Source organism: Dromiciops gliroides, chromosome 5, assembly GCF_019393635.1.
Source record: "Dromiciops gliroides isolate mDroGli1 chromosome 5, mDroGli1.pri, whole genome shotgun sequence".
In the NCBI taxonomy this organism is placed as follows: Eukaryota; Metazoa; Chordata; class Mammalia; order Microbiotheria; family Microbiotheriidae; genus Dromiciops; species Dromiciops gliroides.
The window spans coordinates 251,784,232-251,800,816 of NC_057865.1; the positions used below are offsets into that span (position 1 = coordinate 251,784,232).

Consider the following 16,585-nt stretch of genomic DNA (forward strand, 5'->3'; position numbering starts at 1 on the left):
GGGCTCCGTCTTCAGCTGATGAGAATTAAAAAAAAAAAAAAAACCCACCAGGCATCACTTGGAGTCTACTACAGTGCGGTCTAGAAGGCAGAAGCTAGAGAAGGAAATGTGGGCCTGGCGTTGGAAGCAGACCGGTGATTGGATAAAGAAGGGAAAGAAGATTACTTTTATGTTGGGGCATGGTGTTTGATCAACTCCCTTCTGCTTCTGAGACATCCCAGCCAAAATGGGTGTAAGTACTGCAGACTGATTTTAAAGCAAGACAGTGGATGAGCCCAGAAAGCAAGATAAATGTGGGCAGAGGACTTTGTAGCTGTCTCTATCTGTGGCATCGAATGTGGAAGCCAGATCCTTGGTTTGTATCACAAATGTAAGCTGGCTATCTATAGCACGTGTTGACCAGAACATGAAGGGCCAGTTAGAATTTCAGTAACTGGGGATAATATAATGTGAAGTCTAATTAAAGAAGATAAAGCAAAACATTAGAGGCAACATGCATCGGCCAGCTGAACTCTCCGTATTTAAGGGCAAGGAGACAAGAAGAAGTGGAGCCTGTCTTCAGAAGCAAAAGTCACTGACCAATCTTTCCTTCACTAGTGAAAGCGAGAAGAGACCCAATGTGCGCAAATCAAATTGGTTTGGAAATGCTGCGAGAGCCAGCCAGAGAGAGTCACACTTTGAAGGGAGAAACCCGCTATCTCGATTTCTCTCTAGATCAGTTCAGTCGCTCTATCACACCAGTAGCTCAGGGGCCTGGAACCTTGAAACTCTTCTGCCTACTGGTGGGAAGTCAAGTGGTAAGGGACCAGAGGGCTGGTCTGCCCAAAAAGACTTTGATGGAGACAGTGATGAAGGTAGCAGGTCAGAAGATGATCTTGGCTCTTCCAAGCCCAACAGTAGCAGTAAAAGCTGGACAGAAGATGAGGAAGAAAGTTGTTTGCGTGAAGGGACTGCACATCTAGATGAGGATGTTATACTTACCATGCTGGGGGACCTAGAGCAAGTGCTTTATACTGACATATTGGGTAAGTTCCATTGGGTGTGATTATTAGTTAAATGACTAGCAATTCTCAGTCAATGGATATTTTCATTACCCAGATTTCTATAGTTGCTAGACTACTTAGAGGCAGTTTTTTGAAAAGAAAAATTGTAAGCCTATGTAGATTTGAAGATTTTGCATATTTCTTATCTTTCTCATTAGTTTTTGCTTTAGAAAGGTGAGAAAAGAGAATCAGCATCTACATTTATTTTGAGAGTACAAATAATGCCAATCTGTTTTAGCTCATATCAATCATGTGTTTTTCAGCTGTTTAAATCCAAATGCTACCAGTTTATTCATTATTCATTATTTCAGTATTCTTAGTTTTTTCCCCTTAAAATTACATGCAAAAATCATGCAGTTTCTTGCCTGCAGTAGGCACTCTTGATAGATTGTGGGGAAAAACTTCACTGGTTTTGATTAACATGGATAGTGAATGTGGCCTGTTTTTTGCTACTTCTTTATGGGCTTTTACTTCCTTGGAAGCAATTAATCAATAAAAATGATGTTTAAATGGGATTATAGGTACTTGGACTCTCAAAGATAATGACTGAGTTTAAATTTTTTCATTCCTTCTGCTTGTACCATAAGTGTCTAGCATGGTGCTTGACAGAGAAAACCTTTAATAAATATTTCTTGATCGATTGATTAGAATGCAAGACAATAGATATCTGTTGTCCCCACCCATAGGTGTCCTATTTTTTTCCCCAGATTACCCTTATCTTCTCGACAACTAACAGTAACAGGTCCTGGTAAGACATTTGGGAAAGCAGATATCAATTTTGTCAGTTTCATTCTATGCCTTTCAGAATTTGACAGCAAACGTTCCCTAGTGGGCACATTTAAGACATTTTGAACAATTATGTGGATGAGTGGTTGTGCTGTGTTCAGACTTTTTAAACTAGGTCATTCTACTGCATTTTTGATTCAGTAGTAAATTCTGATATCAAGGTTATTGATTTAGGATAAGGGTTTATAACCTGGGGTCCATGAATCCCCGAAGGTATTGAATGAATAGATCTCAGGGCATCTGTGAACTTGAATGAGAAAAATGACATTTTTATTTTCACCAAGCTCTTAACAGAAGCATTTCCTACAACTATTTTAAAATATTCTGAGAAAGGCTCCAGAGATTTCACCAGGTTGCCAAAGGAATCTATAGCACAAATAAGGTTGAGAACCTCTTGGATAGTGTCTTATTGATTACATATTATATACAGGTCTGCCATTTCTGTTACCAGTGCTCAAACTCACTGTAATAGAACACAAAATCTGTTTTGAAAGAAATTAATGCTAAATTTAGAAGTCTTTGCAGGGAAGCATATTTGTAAGATAAATTTACTTCCTCTGAATCCATATTTATAATTTATAAATGTTTGAAGCACACTTTCATTAGGAGCTACTTATTTAAAAAAAATGAGTCCACCTGGCCAATGATTCTTATTTTCCACATGTAGGCATGGGGTCCTCAATGTATTTTTTTTATATTCTTATGTAGCTTCCATTCAGTTATAGGAAGCCTCATTTAAGGAAACATCTGGAACCTTCTGAACTGGAATGCTGGGGAGCTAAGGCCACTGTTATCAAAGAAAAAATAGGTATATTGCTCAGCTTTTAAAATGTTTGCCTTAGAGGGGCTCCACTTCCATAGATGTCTGAATGGCTGAAACTAGGTTTAAATCTTAATTGACCAAGACATTGAGTCACTTGAAGTTTGGCTCATCAGCATTTTACTCTGTGTGGTATCCTGCTTTTAATAAATTGTGTTGTATGTAAAACAGGGCTTTTTAACTTAAAGACCAGTGAGCTATTCTGAATTCATACCTTTCTTCCCTTGTGCTTTGAAGATATGATAGCAAACTACGTTGATCTTTGCTTCACAAGTAGCAGGGATTTTTATTTTTATTATTATTTTTTGTTTTCTTGTTGTTCTTTGGGATTTTACATTTTCTTATTCTGGAATTTGTGTAGGAGTTTTACAACATGTTAAGTGAAATCCTATCATCTGACAGCCCTTGTCAATTGCCCTATGGGAATGATAGCAACTGGTGGGTGGATGTGCATATGATACCCTATTCCTTGTGTTCCTTGCATAAAGATTCTGGAGAATTGCTATCAAGGAAGAACTTTTAAATGTAGTTGTGTACACCTTATGACTTTTTTTTTTTTTGGTGGGGCAATGAGGGTTAAGTGACTTGCCCAGGGTCACACAGCTAGTAAGTGTCAAGTATCTGGGGCCAGATTTGAACTCAGGTCCTCCTGAATCCAGGGCCAATGTTTTATCCACTGTGCCACCTAGCTGCCCCCCACCTTATGACTTTTAAAGCCTATATATTCCAGTTATGTACTTTTTGTCATTTTCTTTTCCTACAGAAGGTAGGTTGAATTTCTGAGCCGGCAATCAAATCCCACTGAGAATTTATGCAGAGAACAATAAGCATGATGGCTGTGGTGATGGATGATGAATCATACCAAGAGTCATCCCCTAATAAAGCTGCTTTCATGTTAAAATTATTCAAAATTTACAAAATTCCCAAGAATCCCAGTATCTGTAGCATGTTTTCAATAGCTACAGGTCTGACTCAAAATGGCCTCTTACTAGTCTTTTGAAAGCTTTCCTTCAGCCCAAATACTTTCTTCTAACATGAGTAATACTTGATAGTTATCAAGTGTGGTCTGTATTTCAGCTCTAAAGAAGAAGGATTGGGGGCAAGGGATTAAAAATTTGTTAGCATTTTTTTTCATAGCCTTCTTGAGATATGCTTTAGAAATATTGTATAAATGGGGGCAGCTTAGGTGGCACAGTGGATAAAGCACTAGCCCTGGATTCAGGAGGACCTGAATTCATAACTGACCTCAGAGACTTGACACTTAATAGCTGTGTGACCCTGGGCAAGTCACTTCACCCTCATTGCCCTGCAAAAAAAAACCCAAACAAACAAAAAAAGAAATATTGTATAAATGACTGTGGGGATCTATACCATTGGGCACAAGACTAGGATTATTTCCCAAAATTCAGCAAGCTGTGGCACTCAAGATAGTAGCACATTTTATGTTCATTTGTATAGGTAATAATACCCCATGATCCAGGGTTCACACAGGGTTCTCCTTTCTATTAGAGGACAATGCTTATAAAATTAATTTATATTTACATGATGAGGAATTAAAAGGAAAATGGATGACCATGTTGGTGGCACGAGCTACCAATAAGTAGTAGGAAACTCTGATAAATTTAGAAAAAAAACCCAGCAGCATTTAGTAATGTTTTCCACTGGCAGCAAAACAAACAAAAACTTACAAGTAAAACTAAAGTACTTTAGTTGTTATATTACTAATATTAAAAAATAAAGTTATAATCAAAGTATTACTTTAATGAATAATATCATTTCGAGTATATCTATATACATGTGTAAAATAGTTTATGTGTATGTGTGTACATATACATATATGTTTGTGTGTATGTCTATACACACACACAGACAACTAGGTGGCTCAGTGGATAGGGTGCTGGGCCTGGAATCAGGAACACTTGAGTTTGAACAAAGCCTTGGGCACGCACTAGCTGTGTGACCCAGGGCAAGTCATTTGATCTCTATTTGTCATAATCCACTAGTGAAGGAAATGGCAAACCACCTCATCATCTTTGCCAAGAAAACCTTGTACAGGTTCAGAAAAAGTCAGACATAATTGAACTGAACAACAATTATATGATTGAGAGGAACTGACGTTATTATTGTAAACTATGTTTGGTATGCGCTTTTCCTAGTTTACTCATTTTGTATTTGAAAATCAGAATGTGATCAATTATACTTTTATTTCTTATGAATACATTAGAATTTTCCTTTGTAAGTTATTTCCAAGTTTCTCTTAGACATTATGTAGATGTAAATTTAACATGCCTAATATAATTGGCAATTTTTGGGACTTTTTATATGCTTTCAATTATTTTTTAAAAAGCCATTAGCACATTTTTATTTTACTTAAATATGAATGCTATCACTTGTGCAAGATGGTGTGTGAATTGTACAGCCTATAGTATTTTCCTTCATAAGTGTTAGGGAAAAAAATGTGCTTACCATTCCCAAGATTCCATTTATATGATTGTCATGACTGAAACACCAATGTATAGACATTATAATGAGGAAAATCAATGGAGAAATAGGAAGGTATCAAAAGAATGAAAGGCTTATAGTCTTGAGTGGGAGAAGCTAACAAAACATTCAGTGAGAGAAAATCAAGAGTTTAAGATTCCTGTTGGATTGCAAGAGGAAATTAAAAGGGAGATAAAAGTGGATGTTCAGAAAAGACAGAACAAATAGAATCACTGGAAATACAGATGACATTCTTAAGTTTGATGTGAAGGGAAAACCCCATCACTGAAGTGGTTCAAATAAACCCAGGCGTGGGGGAAATGAAATTGATGTTTAGTTAGTAAGCAAGCTTTTCAGGTGGCAGAAATGTCTGAACATAGCTTAGGAATCCAGAGGGCAGAATGGACGTGATTTACTCTGGGCACAGAGACTTTCAAGTTTAATTACATTTCAACGACTATGTTAGGTATGGCCTCTTCATTTCTGAACTTAGAAACCCCTTATCTCCCTGTTGCTTTTTTCTCCATCTTCCTTGATAAAGTTTTGAAAATCTTTCTCCTCTTCATTTTCTCCTGAAATTCCCACTGCTGTTCCTTTACTGGTGTTCATAGCTTTCTCCACATTGAGATATCTTTGTCCTAAAGCACAGACTTTATGTGTTCTACAAAGCTTTCTCTATCTGAAGGCCAATACACACACACACACACACAGACACACAGACACACAGACACACACATACACACACACACACACACACACACACACGAAACACTTCTAGTCTTTTCTCAGTTGGCATACCAATGCTGTCTTTTTCAAAAGCTCTTCCTCATCATCACATTTTTTGGGGAAAAAAGAATTAAAGGAAAAAAGGGAAAGTCCTTCAACTGTTCCAAGATCTTTCTGTCTATCTCAAGGTCACTCATGTCAAGCTACCAAGATTTTATTAAGCACCTATTATGTGTCAAACACTATGTGCTAGTGCCAAGAACACAAAGACAAAGACAATGAGCCCAAACTCTCAAACAACTATGTACAAACAAGATATATAAAGGATAACTTCTCTGTCTCTCTTGATGTCTCTAACTCTGCCTCTCTGTCTCTCTTTGTCTCTTTTTCTGTCTCTCTCTCTCCCTTGCTTTCTCCTTCAATTTTTCTCTCCTCCCCTTTTCTCTCTCCTGCTCTTCCCTTCTCTTTCCCATTCTCTTTCCCCCTCTCCTCCTCCATCCTTCTCTTCCTTCCTCCCTCTCTTTCACTCTCCCTCTCCCCTCCCCCTCCCCTTTTCCTCTTCCCCTTCTCACTTTCCCTGCCCTCTCCCCTCTGCTCTCCCTTTCCTTTCTCCATCTCTCCCTCTCCCTTTTCCCCCTCTCCCTCTCTCCTTATCCCCTCTCTCCCCTCCCATTCCCCTCTCCCCTGTCCCCTCTCCCTCCCTCTCTCTCTCTCTTCTCCCTCTCTTTCACCATCCCTCACTCTTTTTAGAATATAAGTCTTCTATGATTAGGGATGTAAATGAAACTGTGGTCTTGTGAAGAGAACTGTATATAAAGATACAAAAATTAGATTCATATCTCTACTCCTATGACATGACCTTGTACAACTTGCTGCTTCTTTGAGTCTCATTTTGTTCATCTGTAAAATGGAGAAGGGATTAAATTGAAATGCCTTACCAGGGAAAGAGCAATATATTTGGGGTCAAAGATTGCAATTTCAAACCTTGCCTACTATTTATTACTTGTGTGACTTTGGGCAATGAGCTTATCTCCACTGAACCTCTATTTCCTCATCTGTCAAATGAAGGGGTTACATCAAGGTACTTTATAGGATTGTTATAGCTTTATATTTTTAATTTGTAAATTTCCTTCCAAATTTAAATGATGGATTGTAAGTTTCTTGAAAGTTGAAGCCATGTCTTAACTAGCTTTATATTTTACTCAAGTTCTACCCAATGGTATCTGCTTAATAATTTTTAATACCACCATATTATTACATTACTTTTTTTTGCAACAAACATTTATTTTATTTTTTCCAGTCACATGTAAGGGTAGTTTTCAACATTAATTTTCATAACATTTAGATTTCCAAATTTTTCTCCCTCCCTCGCTTTCCTCCTCCATCCACATGACATCAACCAATTGGGTATAGGTTATATATGTACAATCCACAAGTGCTCTTTTTATTAGTTCTTTCTATGGGGGTGGATAGTATGCTTCGTCATTACTCCTTTGGGATTGTCTTGGATCACTCTATTGCTGAGAGTAAAGTCATTCACAATTGCTCATCAAACAATATTGCTGTCACTATGCACAATGTCCTCCCAGTTCTGCTCACTTTACTATATATCAGGTATAGTCTTTCCAGGCTTTTCTGGTATCATCCTATTCATCATTTCCTATAGCACAATACCATTTCACTACAATCATATACCACATTTTCTTTAGTTATTCCTCAATTGATGGACATTCCCTCGATTCCCAATTCTTAGCCACCACAAGAGTTGTTATAAATATTTTTTGTACAATTTCCCCCCTTTTCTCTTTTTTGCAATTACTATTGTTAACTGATTTCCTCCATCCTATTCTCTTCATAATGATATGTATTCTATTATCTATCTTCTTTCACCCTATCCCTCTTTAAAAGGGATTTGCTTCTGTCTATCCCCTCCCGCAATCTGCCCTCTCTTCTTTTGCCCCTCTCTCTTTATCCCCTTCCCCTCCTATTTTCCTGCAGGGTTAGATAGATTACTCCACCCATTGAGTATGTATGTTATTCCCTCCTTGAGCCAATTCTAATGAGATTTAGGTCTTTGAGCCAATTCTGATGAGTGTTAGGCTTATTTACTGCCCAGATTAAATAGATTGCTCCATCCAGTTGATTGCCTGTGTTAATCCCTCCTTGAGCCAACTCTGATGAGATTAAGGTCTTTGAGTCTATTCTAATGAGTATAAAATTCATTTATGGCCCTGCTCCTCCCCCATACCTTCCCCCACTCCATAAGCCCTTTCCTTTTTATTTCACGTAGGATTTCATCCCATGCTACCTCTCCCCTTCCCCCTCCCCCAGTGTATTCCCCTCACACCTCAATTTAACCCTAAAGATTTAATCATGGTGCAGCTAGGTGACACAGTGGACAAAGCATCCACCCTAGACACAGGGGGATCCCAGCCAAAATCTGGCCTCAGACACAAGACAGTCATCCACTGCATGACCCCAGGTATGTCCCCCAACTCCATTTTTTTTATGGTTCTCTAGGGTCTTTTATTTGAAAGTCAAATTTGCTATTCAGTTCAGGTCTTTTCATCACTAATACCTGAAAGTCCTCTTTTTAACTAAAGTCCCATTTTTTTCTCTGAAAGATTATGATCAGTTTTGCTGGATACATGATTCTTGGTTGTAATCCCAATTCCTTTGCCCTCTGGAGTATCATATTCCATGCCTTCCGGTCCTTTAATGTAGAAGCTGCTATATCTTGTGCTATCCTGACTGGGGCTCCATAGTACTTGAATTTTTTCTTTTTTGGCAGCTTGCAATATTTTCTCCTTGAACTGATAGCTCTGGAATTTGGCTATAATATTCCTGGGAGTTTTCCTTTTGGGATATCTTTCAGGAGGTGATCAGTGGATTCCTTCAATTTCTATTTTACCTTCTGCTTCTAGAATGTCAGGGAAATTTTCTCTGACAATTTCTTGGAAGATGATGTCTAAGTTCTTTCCTTGATCATGGTTTTCAGATAGACCAATAATTTTTCAAATTATCTCTCCTGGACCTGTTTTCCAGGTCAGTAGTTTTCCAAGAAGATATTTCACATTGCCCTCTATTTTTTTATTTATTTGGATTTGCTTTATTGTGTCTTGGTTTCTCATAAAGTCACTAGCTTCCATTTGTTCAATCCTAATTCTTAGGCAATTATTTTCATCAGAGAGCTTTTGTACCTCCTTTTCCATTTGGCCAATTTGGCTTTTCAAGCTGTTGACTTTTTTCTCATGCTTTTCCTGCATCACCCTCATTTCTCTTTCCATTTTTTCCTCTACCTCTCTAACTTTATCTTCAAAGTCCTTTTTGAGTGTGTCTATGGCTTGAGACCAATTCACATTTTTCTTGAGAGCTTTAGATATAGGGTCCCTGATGTTGAAATCTTCCTCTTAGGGTGCTTGGATCTTTCTTATCACTAAAGAAACTTTCTATGATCCTCACGTTTCTCTGTCTGTTCATCATGCCTTTCTTTTACTTGACTTTTAGCTCCTTAAAGTGGGGCACTGTTTCCAGGCTGCAATATCCCAAGCTTCAGAAGGTTGCAGGTGGTGTGATTTAAGGAGGATCAGGTTCTTCATTCACCTGGCCTGTTCCCTGGTCTGTAGATGACCCCAGACCAACTTGCTAATCAGCCAGCTTTGTGTGTTGTGGTTGTCAGCTCCGATGAGCCTATGCCCCTTCCCCACCTGGGCCACTGCTATTCAAGCCTACCTCTTGGTTCCCAGCAGGGGTAAAAAACCCAAATTCTGCCTCAGCACCAGCATAGACCTCTGTAATCTCTCCCCTGCCAAGGGCTCAGCCCTCTCACCAGATTGTGATCTTAGTACCAGACAACACTGGCACTGCAGCTGATTTAGAGGTTCTGTTTTTGTTTTTTCTCTGCCAAGGCCTTCCTGGGACTGGATCTGTGTCAGGGTGATGGTGGGGTTGGGCTCTACTACTGTCTCAGCATAGCAGCTCCCTCCTTCTGACCTTCCAGCTGTCCATGGTTAGAAGATGATTTCAGCACATTCTTCTATGGATTTTGGTGCTCCAGGAATTGTCTTGTGGCATTATTTGGATGTTTTTTGGAGTGATCATGTCATGAGTTCGAGAGCTCACTTCCTTTCCTCTGCCATCTTGGCTCCACCCTGGAAGACCTCACCATCCAATTCTTCTTTTTTTTTTTTTTTTTGGTGGGGTAATTAGGGTTCAGTGACTTGCCCAGGATCACACAGCTAGTAAGTATTAAGTGTCTGAGGTCGGATTTGAACTCAGGTACTCCTGAATCCAGGGCCAGTGCTCTGTCCACTGTGCCACCTAGCTGCCCGCCCCCCCCCCCCCCCGCCCCAATTATTCTTACTGTATTTCTAGATTGCTCTCAATTTCTGGAAAATTTCTCAGGCTTTTGGTCAATTAAGCCATTAAACACAAACTGTTAGGTTTTGTATCTTTTGTGGTTCATCATCATAACTCATCATTCTACAAAGGGTTCTTTTGCAAAAACAGCTGCACAGGTTCTGCTGGTGCAATATAACTGAGCCTCTCTAGCTTTCTGTGGGTTATCTGCCATGCCATTGGATAAGAGTCACTGCATATAGTAATTTCAAATCCAAGTTTATTTGTCTTGATTCTGGTTAAAACCTAAGAACTGTAATCACATCTGTGGTCATTTCTTTTTATTTATTCATTCTTTTATTCACTGATCCATTGATTCATTCATTGCCACGACCTTGGGTTTCTCTTCTCATTTCGATGCCAATATTAACAAAGATCATCCAATTTTAATGTTAACATTTTGACAGTGCCATTGACAAACTAAAGCCATATAGAGGAGTACTAATGTGTCTTCTGTAAGCTTGAACTCTTCAATCACTCTATTTCTTTCTGACATTCAATCTCTATTAATTGGTTCCTTCCCTGCTGCCAACAGATAAGCCAAGATCTCTCCCATACTTCACTTAGTTCTGTCAGACCATTAAGTTCTTTTCCTGTATCATACCTCCTTTTCCTTGCCAAACTCCCAGATAAAATCATTTATACAAGTTGCCTCCTCTCTCTCCTGTGACACATAGTTCTCACCTTGTAATCTGTATCTTGACCCCACAATTTGACTACAATTTTCCCCAAAAGTTACTAACAATCTCTTAACTTTACATATAGTGGCTTTTCTCATACCGTATTCTTCTCTTTCCTTTCCACTTTTTGTCTCAACTTAAGTTTCTACTTGGGACTATGTAATAGCTTCCTTAAAAAAGTGTGTGCCTTCTGTTACTGTAAATGATTAAGAAAGGATTGAATTAGGAGTTTTGTATAAGGGTTTTTAAATATAATCATCATTATTAAGAAGCATTTATTAATTGCTGCTCCACCCCTCATGGAGATAGGACTCTTTTTTATCCAACAAAGGCTTTGGGAAGAGAATTTACATGGAGGCATTGCCTCAGCCAAGTAGAAATTCTGCTCCCTCACTCAACCTTTCATCAGAAAATTGCTGGTTTATTTCATATCTTGCTTAGTGAAAGGAATTCCATGCTTTTACAGATGTATAGTAATATGTATTTACAAAACCTCTTTGGTTCAATTCAGGCCCCATGCTGGTAGCCTCAGTGATTAGAAAAATTATGTTTTTTTTTCCCTCTGTATACCCGGTCAATCATAGCCTCCCTCATATCTGCATTCGATCTCCCAGAGACACACAAAGAATGATATCTTAGAGAAACCTTTTTTTTTTTTTCCTTTGTTGAGTTGGGGATGGGGCAGGGCCCTGGAGGGGGGAGGGGTGGGCAGCAGTGGCAAATATAGAAAGTGAACAAATTCTTAGAGAAATGAACAATGGGAACAAGGCTCAGGATGGGAATCAGAGCTATATAAGGCATGGAGAAGTAAAAAAGGTCACCAATTTTGTTCCTAGAAGCAAGGCTAGCTTGAGACATTCCTGATGTCTCTGTGCTCTAATGTGTAATTTAAGGACTTGGTTCTCTTGCATAGCTTTTGATCCCATCTGAATTGAACAGTTAGAGACACACACACATGCTATGCATAGATGTTCTGTGTGGCTTCTACATAGTGAAGGTATATGTTTTGTTTTATTTTGTTTTGTTTCTCCCAGGATTTCATTCTCAGGCACTGTAGTAGCTACTCTCTGGAGGCTCTTGGGGCATCAATAGTGCTCAGGGTGGGATTCCAGCGTGGCCTATTTCCATTTCTCTTCTGTTCACTCATGACTTTGCCCCACCTGACATTCTCCCCTCAAGGTGTTGCTCAATTCTCCCTTTTTGAGATCACAGCTTTATTCTTATTTCAGGGTGAAGATGGAAGGGGGAAGCCTGCTTTTTCAGGCACAATCATGGTACCCAGAGTCCTTGAATGAGAATACACTGAGGATTTCTATTCTTTCCTACAGGCAGTCATCTCAAATGCACTAGAATTCCCTAGATTGATACATGACATTATGTCTACATAATGCATGACTACACATAATACATTACTATACATGACTGTCTATTTGTCTATTACATATAAATCTTGCACCATCCCCTGTGGAAAGATAACTAAAAAAACACATGTAGGCAGGCTCCCTCCTTATGCCTAAATTTAAAACAAAACAAAACAGCACTCTTCTCTGTTGCTTTATTTTCTTTTTTTCTTTTTCCAGTAGAGTACTTTATTCCAATAACATGCAAAGACACTTTTCAACATTTGTTTTTAATATAAAACTTTGAGTTTGAAATGTTCTCCTCCCCTCCCTCCCTGTCCCCCTTCCTAAGATGGTAAGCAATTTGTTATGCATTATATATGTTGTTGCCTTATTTTCTTCAATCACCATTTCACCACCATTTTGCCATATCAAAGATGTAGTACTTCTCTTTCTTACATTAAATAATAGCATGCTTTTGTGCAACCATTTTTAAGGTTGGCAAAGCACTTTGCATTTTACCTCATGTGTTCCTCACAGCTTCCCTGGCAGGAAGTTTCTGTTATTATCCCCATCTTAAAGATGAGGAAACTGAAACAGAGATTAAGTGACTTGCTCAGCTTCAGGCATCTAGTGTGTGTCTGAGGCAGGATCTGAATCCATTCTTCCTGACTCCAGATCCACTGGTTGTGTTGTTTTGTAATCTGAGCACATGGTTCTCTTGCATGGCTTTTGATTCCATTATAATGATCCATAACTTTGAATTGAATGGTTAGATACACACACACACACACACACACACACACACACACACACACGCACACACACACACACCATGCACAGATGTTCTTTACCTGGGGTCTTTGAAATATATCTTTCTCTTTTCTTTCTTTCTCTCTTTCTTCCTTCCTTCTTTTTCTTTCTTTCTCTTTCTCTATTTCTCTTTTCTTTCTTTCATCTATCTACCTTTCTTCTTTCTATCTTTCATTCATCTTTCTATCATCTACCTTTCTTTCCCTTCCTTTATTTTTCTTTTTACCTATCATCCTCTTCCTTTCCTTCCTTTTTTCTTTCTTTTTCTATCATCCATCCATACATTATACCTATTTACATATATATACACATATAACTGTCATAGTATATAATGAGGTCTATATATAGTATATATATATATATGTATGTATGTATGTATGTATGTACGTCCATATAGACACGCACACATATATAATTTCAGTGGTGATACAGAACACATCAAGTATAGAAAGAGCAGTTAGGTGATATGGTTGATAAAGTGCTAGGCCTGGAGTCAGGAAGACTCATCTTCCTGAGTTCAAATCCAGCCTCAGATACCTATTACCTGTGTGACCTAGGCCAAGTCATTTTAACCCTGTTTGCCTCAGTGTCCTCATCTGTAAAATAAACTGGAGAAGGAAATCGCAAAATAACTCTGGTATCTTTGTCAAGAAAACACCAAATGAGGTCATGAAGAATCAGAAATGCCTGAAACAACTGAACAACAACATACAGAATGTGTGTGTATGTGTGTGTGTGTGTGTGTGTGTGTGTGTGTGTGTGTGTGTGTATACAACTGGTGTCCCTTGTAATTCTTTGTATTTTATGCATTTAAAATGTGATACTGAGAAGGGATCTATTGGCTTTGTCCATCTGACAAGGAGATTCATGTAAAATAAACAAACAGGTCAAGAAGTCTTGGACTCTTATCATGTTTTGGCTGCTCTAATCCCTTATATCCTCTAGTGAGGGAATGCCTCCCTAGTTTTCCAACTTTGTTATTTTTTTTGTCTTAGAATGGAGGTAAGTCTAAATGAATAAAGGGATTAGAGAGTCGATGCCAATCTCCAGGACAGGCCCAAGAAACAGGCCCATTTCTGTGTCAAGCTAGGGCCTCAAGTAGGAGGGGATAGAGCCCCAAGCCTGGAATCTGGAGAACCTGAGTTCAAATCTAGCCTCATATAGTTACTAGCAGCATCTCCCTGGACAAATCCCTTAACCTCTGTCTGCCTCAGTCTCCTCAACTTTAAAATAAGAATAATAATAACACTTTCTCAGATTTATGATGAGGATTCATTGACATATTTGTAAAGTTTTCACACAGTACCTGCCACATATTAAGTCCCATATGAATAAAATTATCATTAAAAAGCATTTATTAAGTGCCTACTGGGGGGCAGACAGTGCAGTTCTTGTTGGCCAAAGCTGAAGTCCAAAGTTGCTGAGGAATATCAGTTTATCCCAGTTGTCCTTATAGTGTGCTTCTGTTTAGGTCATCATGAATATAATTTAGGCCCAGATCATTTAAGGTTTGTAAATTATGTTCAGCAACATGTTATCCCTGGATTACAATCACAAATCATAAGGTCACAGAGTGATCTATACTTAATAGTCTAAATGTGTATAATATTCTTTTAGTAGTGAAGAGGGTTTCATAGCTGAGACGTCCTTTTGTTATTAACTGTATACAAACAAATACCTTTGCTATTTTATTACATTGTATTTTCATTCATGTTTAATTTATGGCCTCTGGCTTACAACATCCTGTTGTTTTGATTTCCTTTTCTCTTTGCTTAATTTTCACAAAAAGGAACAGATCAAAAAGATAAATGTGCAACTCTTTGAGAAGGGTATTATGTTATTTGTAGAGATCTTAATTTAATTTAATTTTTCTTTCCCCTAGGGGAAGACCCAGAAACGAGAAGAATGAGAACAGTGAAAAACATAGCAGATCTGAGACAGAATTTAGAAGAGACAATGTCTAGTCTTCGGGGGACTCAGATAAGCCACAGGTTTCATTCAGTTCTACAGTCATGGGGGCAAATAAGATTTTCAATCAGTGACTTCAACAAAAACCCCAAGACTTCTTTTGTTTGTTGGAAAATTTAATATGTAGACAAAGAATAGTAATTTATTATGTTAATGGAGAAAACGGAAGAATATCTCAAGAGTTGATAACAATCTTACTATCTTTCATAAGTCATTTTGCTATTGCAATGTGTGAAGGTTTCTGTTATTTTTTGTTGTGTGGAAACTGTCTCCACCAGCTCCTGGCCCTTTGTATGCTATCTCTACTTCTTCTACAAGGCCAATAACCTTTCAAAATTAATTTTTAAAGGAGACATACCTTTCATTAGGAAAGTTGTTGGGCCTGGAGTCAGGATGACTCATTTTACTGCGTTTAAGTCTGGCCTCAGACACTAGCTGTGTGACCTTGGTCCAGTCACTTAACTTTGTTTGCCTCAGTTTCCTCATCTGAACAATGAACAGGAGAAGGTAAAGACAAACTACTCCAATATCTTTGCCAAGAAAATCCTAATGGGGTTACAGAAACATGTACTGAAACCATTGTACAACAGTACCTTTCACTGCAAGTTGTACATCCTCATGTCATTTCATATTTTTACCACATTATATTTTCTTAATGTGAAAAATATTTTCTCAGAAAACTACAAATTCTCTCATTTAATGGAAGCCTGACTTGTCTTAGGCCATCATGATAGATCACATTTGGGAATGGAACAAAATGAAACACTTGTTGCCTATCTAATACTTAACAAAAAAGAAGTTTACCTAGAAAGAACATAAAAAAATACTCGGAAAAATATAATAGTGCTTCAGAAAGGCACAGCCTGTCTCAGCTCTATATGGAAACATCTTATTAGTGTGGTATGTTGGGTCAGATGGGATTGATGACGTGCTTGGCAGTGAGACATTTTTCATGTCCAAGGGACACGGATTTTTGGTGGCCTGGTCTTTTTGTAATATGGGTTAGTAGGGAAGCCATGCCAGTGACTAAAGTCTTAGACCTTTGGACCAATCAAGTCTTACAGAAAGCTTCCCCATCTTTTAAGAGAAGAAGCAAAACCTGAAAAAGAAACCAAGAAAGAAGAGTTTAGCTGATGTGGTAGAGATCTGACTAAAAATGTCTCCTATCATGCCAACAATGCAGCTCTGAGTTGAAGACATTTCAGTGTCTGTTTTTGTCTGGTGTTAGCCTACTTTAGGGTCATAAGAGGAACTTAAAAAAAAAGAATTAATGTTTTCTTTTGACATTCCTGAGGGAATCTCTGCCCAAAAGATAGGAAATTAATTCATTCCATTATCTTTTAAAGAAAAAATGAAAATTAATTTAAAAGTGTTATCACTTATACTAGACTTTAGTATCTTGTTATGGAAATACACAACAGAGTCACAAATAAGGGTGATTCAATTGAGACATTGGGTGAATAGAACTGAAGAGAACAGCAAATACATTAAATATGCATTCCAGGCCACTAGGGTTGAAGTTGGAATTTT

The 16,585-nt window shown here is 38.1% G+C and overlaps 1 protein-coding gene across 1 annotated transcript in view; it reads left to right on the plus strand.

Annotated features, from left to right (window-relative positions):
• NAV3 (neuron navigator 3) overlaps positions 1-16,585 on the plus strand; it is a 1,098,011-nt gene that overhangs the window by 890,512 nt on the left and 190,914 nt on the right. The window contains 1 exon segment of the mRNA XM_043966554.1: positions 14,970-15,078. Within this exon segment, the coding sequence (XP_043822489.1) occupies positions 14,970-15,078 (109 nt within the window).